Genomic DNA, 2,961 nt, shown 5'->3' on the forward strand with positions numbered 1-2,961 from the left:
ACTGGTAATACATTTACAGATATGTCCTATAGTTTTAGAGTATCAGTTCCAGCCATATCCATTATTATTCCTGAAACGCTAAAAGCTATTTATTACAATTTAAAAGACGTTTATTTAAAGGTAAATATGTTTGTTTTTAAATGCATATAATAATATTTACTTTATTGCATTAAAAGGGGTGCACAACAACTGAAGAATGGCTGGATGTGGCTACAGAATTTAATAATAAATGGAATTTCCCTATGTGCCTTGGAGCGATAGGTTTGATTCTTTATATCATTTAATTTAAAATACAATTATCAGCTTTTTTATATACATATATGTACACATGTAGACGGTAAGCACATTGCAATAAGGGCAAAGAAGTCTGATGGATCCTTTTATTATAATTATAAAGGATTTAATAGCATCATTCTCATGGCTTTTGTGGATGCTGATTATAAATTTATATTTGTTGATGTCGGGTCAAATGGAAGAGCAAATGACGCTTCAGTTTTTAATCAATCTGAGATAGGAATTGCAATTCGCAATGAAGCTCTCAATTTTCCAGAAAATCAAGAGTTACCTGGTTCAGACGTTAAGGTTTGTTAGTAAAATTGGAAACTTTGTATTTTATCTAATAAATCCAAATTTTCAAGGTTCCCTTTGTATTTGTTGCTGACGAAGCTTTTCGACTTTCAACTAGAATTTTAAAGCCATATTCACAAAGAAATGAACATGAAAATAAAATATTTAATTACAGACTTTCCCGGGCAAGAAGGGTATCCGAAAATTGTTTTGGTCAACTAGTCAATCGGTTCCAAATTCTTCTAAAAGAAATCACTTTAGATGTTGAAAAAGCAGAACTTATTACTTTAACCTGTTGTGTTCTACATAATTTTTTAAAAATAGAAAACCACAATGACGACTCTTTTCAATGTACTCAAAGAAATGCAACCTTAACAACTATTGAACATAGCCCGGGCCACAGATCTTCTAATGATGCATCTGCAGTCAGAGATATTTTCAGAACATACTTTAATAATGAGGGACAAGTTTCCTGGCAAGCAGAGGCTGTAACAAAATTTAACTTTTAAAACAAATATATATGTACTTTTAAAACAAACAGTATTTTATTATGTGTTATTATGTATACATACATATTACTATAAAAATAAAATGTAGAACTAACTATTTTAATTGCTATGTTCAATTATTAGCGTCATAATTTTTTTAATCAGTGTTTTTCTTTCTTGAGCGTTTTCAATAGACAATAAATGTTCTCTAACGAAATTTGAAAAGCTTTCAATATATGGATCAATTTGCTTTTTATTTGCTAGCGTTTTAAGTGCTTCTGTTGCTGCCTTTAAAGCATCATCTTCTTCACTTAATTCAACTGTTTGGCGTTTTGTTTCATGAACAGTTGAATCTAATGAAATCTTCTTTGGTGGTGAGGAATCTTCATCGGAAATTATTTGGCTCTGAAAATATTATAATTTTTATTAATAGAAACTCTGCAATTAATTCATTAATTTCTATTATTCGTATTGTTGTATGATGTTGCCCAAAATATATTGCGTTTAGTGGTGTCCGCTCGTGCGATGAATATATTAAAAAAGAAGTAAACGAATTATTAAATATTTCGGATTCGAGAACAGTAATCATAAAATAAAACAAGTAAGAGTGCTATATTCGGCTATGCCGAATCTTAAAGACCCACCATCACTACATGTGACGTAAATTTTAAGTAAATTCGGAAGGTGGATATATTCAAAATACATACATATATACATATGTACGTATGCCCTTCATGAGTCGATCCTTTTTTATTTGACCGCGATTTAATCATTCAACATTTATGCTGAGTTTTAATATGAACATCACAATGATTTCATACATACATATGTATGCCTGAGTTGGTCTTATATTCACTTACCATTTCTAAATTGTTTTTCCCCTTTCTTATTTTGATATATTCACGTAAAAACTTAAGTTCATCATACCAGTACACCGACGGTACGTAAACTTCGTCGGTACCCATTCCACTTCTTGTGAATTCTTTTTGTTTTTGAATTTCTCTGGCGTACTGGCTTCTTAGATAACTTATTTTTACCTGTAATTAAAATACATCCATATATTATTCCACAATAATACTTTTTAAGCTCTTGATAGTGGATGAGAGGAATATAATGGAATTCGACACAATCAAAACTCTTAAGGTAACTTACTTTTACATCATTTACTTTAATATCTGGAATTAATTCCTGCAAATTTTTAGTAATTTTTTCAAGAGCTTCGTTTCTTGAATGCTTGTTATGGTATAATTGGTTCCTCGGGTTGTAAAGACATGGATATTCCTGCCACAGATTGATTAGCTTTAAAACCGAGTTCTTGTCCCACTCCACCTATATTTGAATATACTTCATTGTTTGCATATATTATATATATATATATGTATATATATTAAAAAACTTACCTTTATTGCACAAATATTTTCCATTTCCATTTCAATTTCCATTTTTGTATTTTTTATTTTAAAACATCAAAAATGACTTATTTCAAAATGAAATGAACTCTGGTATTAAGTAAAATATATTTCTTTTTAAAAATTTTCAAATACTCAATACTTTTCATAACACATTATTTAATACTGGATACTTTTTAAATTTACACTACAACACATTTTGAAATTTTTATTAGTATTAATACAAAGTATTGTAGTGTAAAGTACCTTTAAGGGAATTTTTATTCAGAATACGTCTAATAAAAGAACTCTTTGTAAGGGTTACTACACCAAAACTTTGTTTTACTGGAATAAAATCTATTAGAATTTGTATCACTTTTGCAGAAAAATGTAAATGTATAATTATTTGTGGATTATACTAAGGAGTGAGATCGAAAAATTCTTAACACACGTTTTTCATTACATTTTTCAACCAAAGTATTATTTGATTTTTTTTTTTTTTTGATCAAGTTACCTTT

The 2,961-nt window shown here is 28.8% G+C and overlaps 2 protein-coding genes across 2 annotated transcripts in view; one reads left to right on the top strand and one right to left on the bottom strand.

Annotated features, from left to right (window-relative positions):
* Positions 1–6: 6 nt before the first annotated feature.
* Positions 7–1,692, top strand: LOC124418911 (putative nuclease HARBI1). The gene is made up of 4 exons (XM_046946803.1): positions 7–120; positions 177–261; positions 335–582; positions 639–1,692. The coding sequence occupies exons 1-4, from the start codon at positions 22–24 to the stop codon at positions 1,074–1,076; spliced, it is 870 nt and encodes a 289-aa protein (XP_046802759.1). The 5' UTR covers positions 7–21; the 3' UTR covers positions 1,077–1,692.
* LOC124418973 overlaps positions 1,176–2,961 on the bottom strand; it is a 19,959-nt gene continuing 18,173 nt past the window's right edge. Inside the window, exons 2-4 of the mRNA XM_046947014.1 lie at positions 2,208–2,384; positions 1,916–2,092; positions 1,176–1,460 (exon numbers count right to left, since the gene is read on the bottom strand). Of these exons, the coding sequence (XP_046802970.1) occupies positions 1,176–1,460; positions 1,916–2,092; positions 2,208–2,384 (639 nt within the window). The remainder of the gene's footprint in view (positions 1,461–1,915; positions 2,093–2,207; positions 2,385–2,961) is intronic.

This window comes from Lucilia cuprina, chromosome 3 (assembly GCF_022045245.1).
Source record: "Lucilia cuprina isolate Lc7/37 chromosome 3, ASM2204524v1, whole genome shotgun sequence".
NCBI lineage: Eukaryota > Metazoa > Arthropoda > Insecta > Diptera > Calliphoridae > Lucilia > Lucilia cuprina.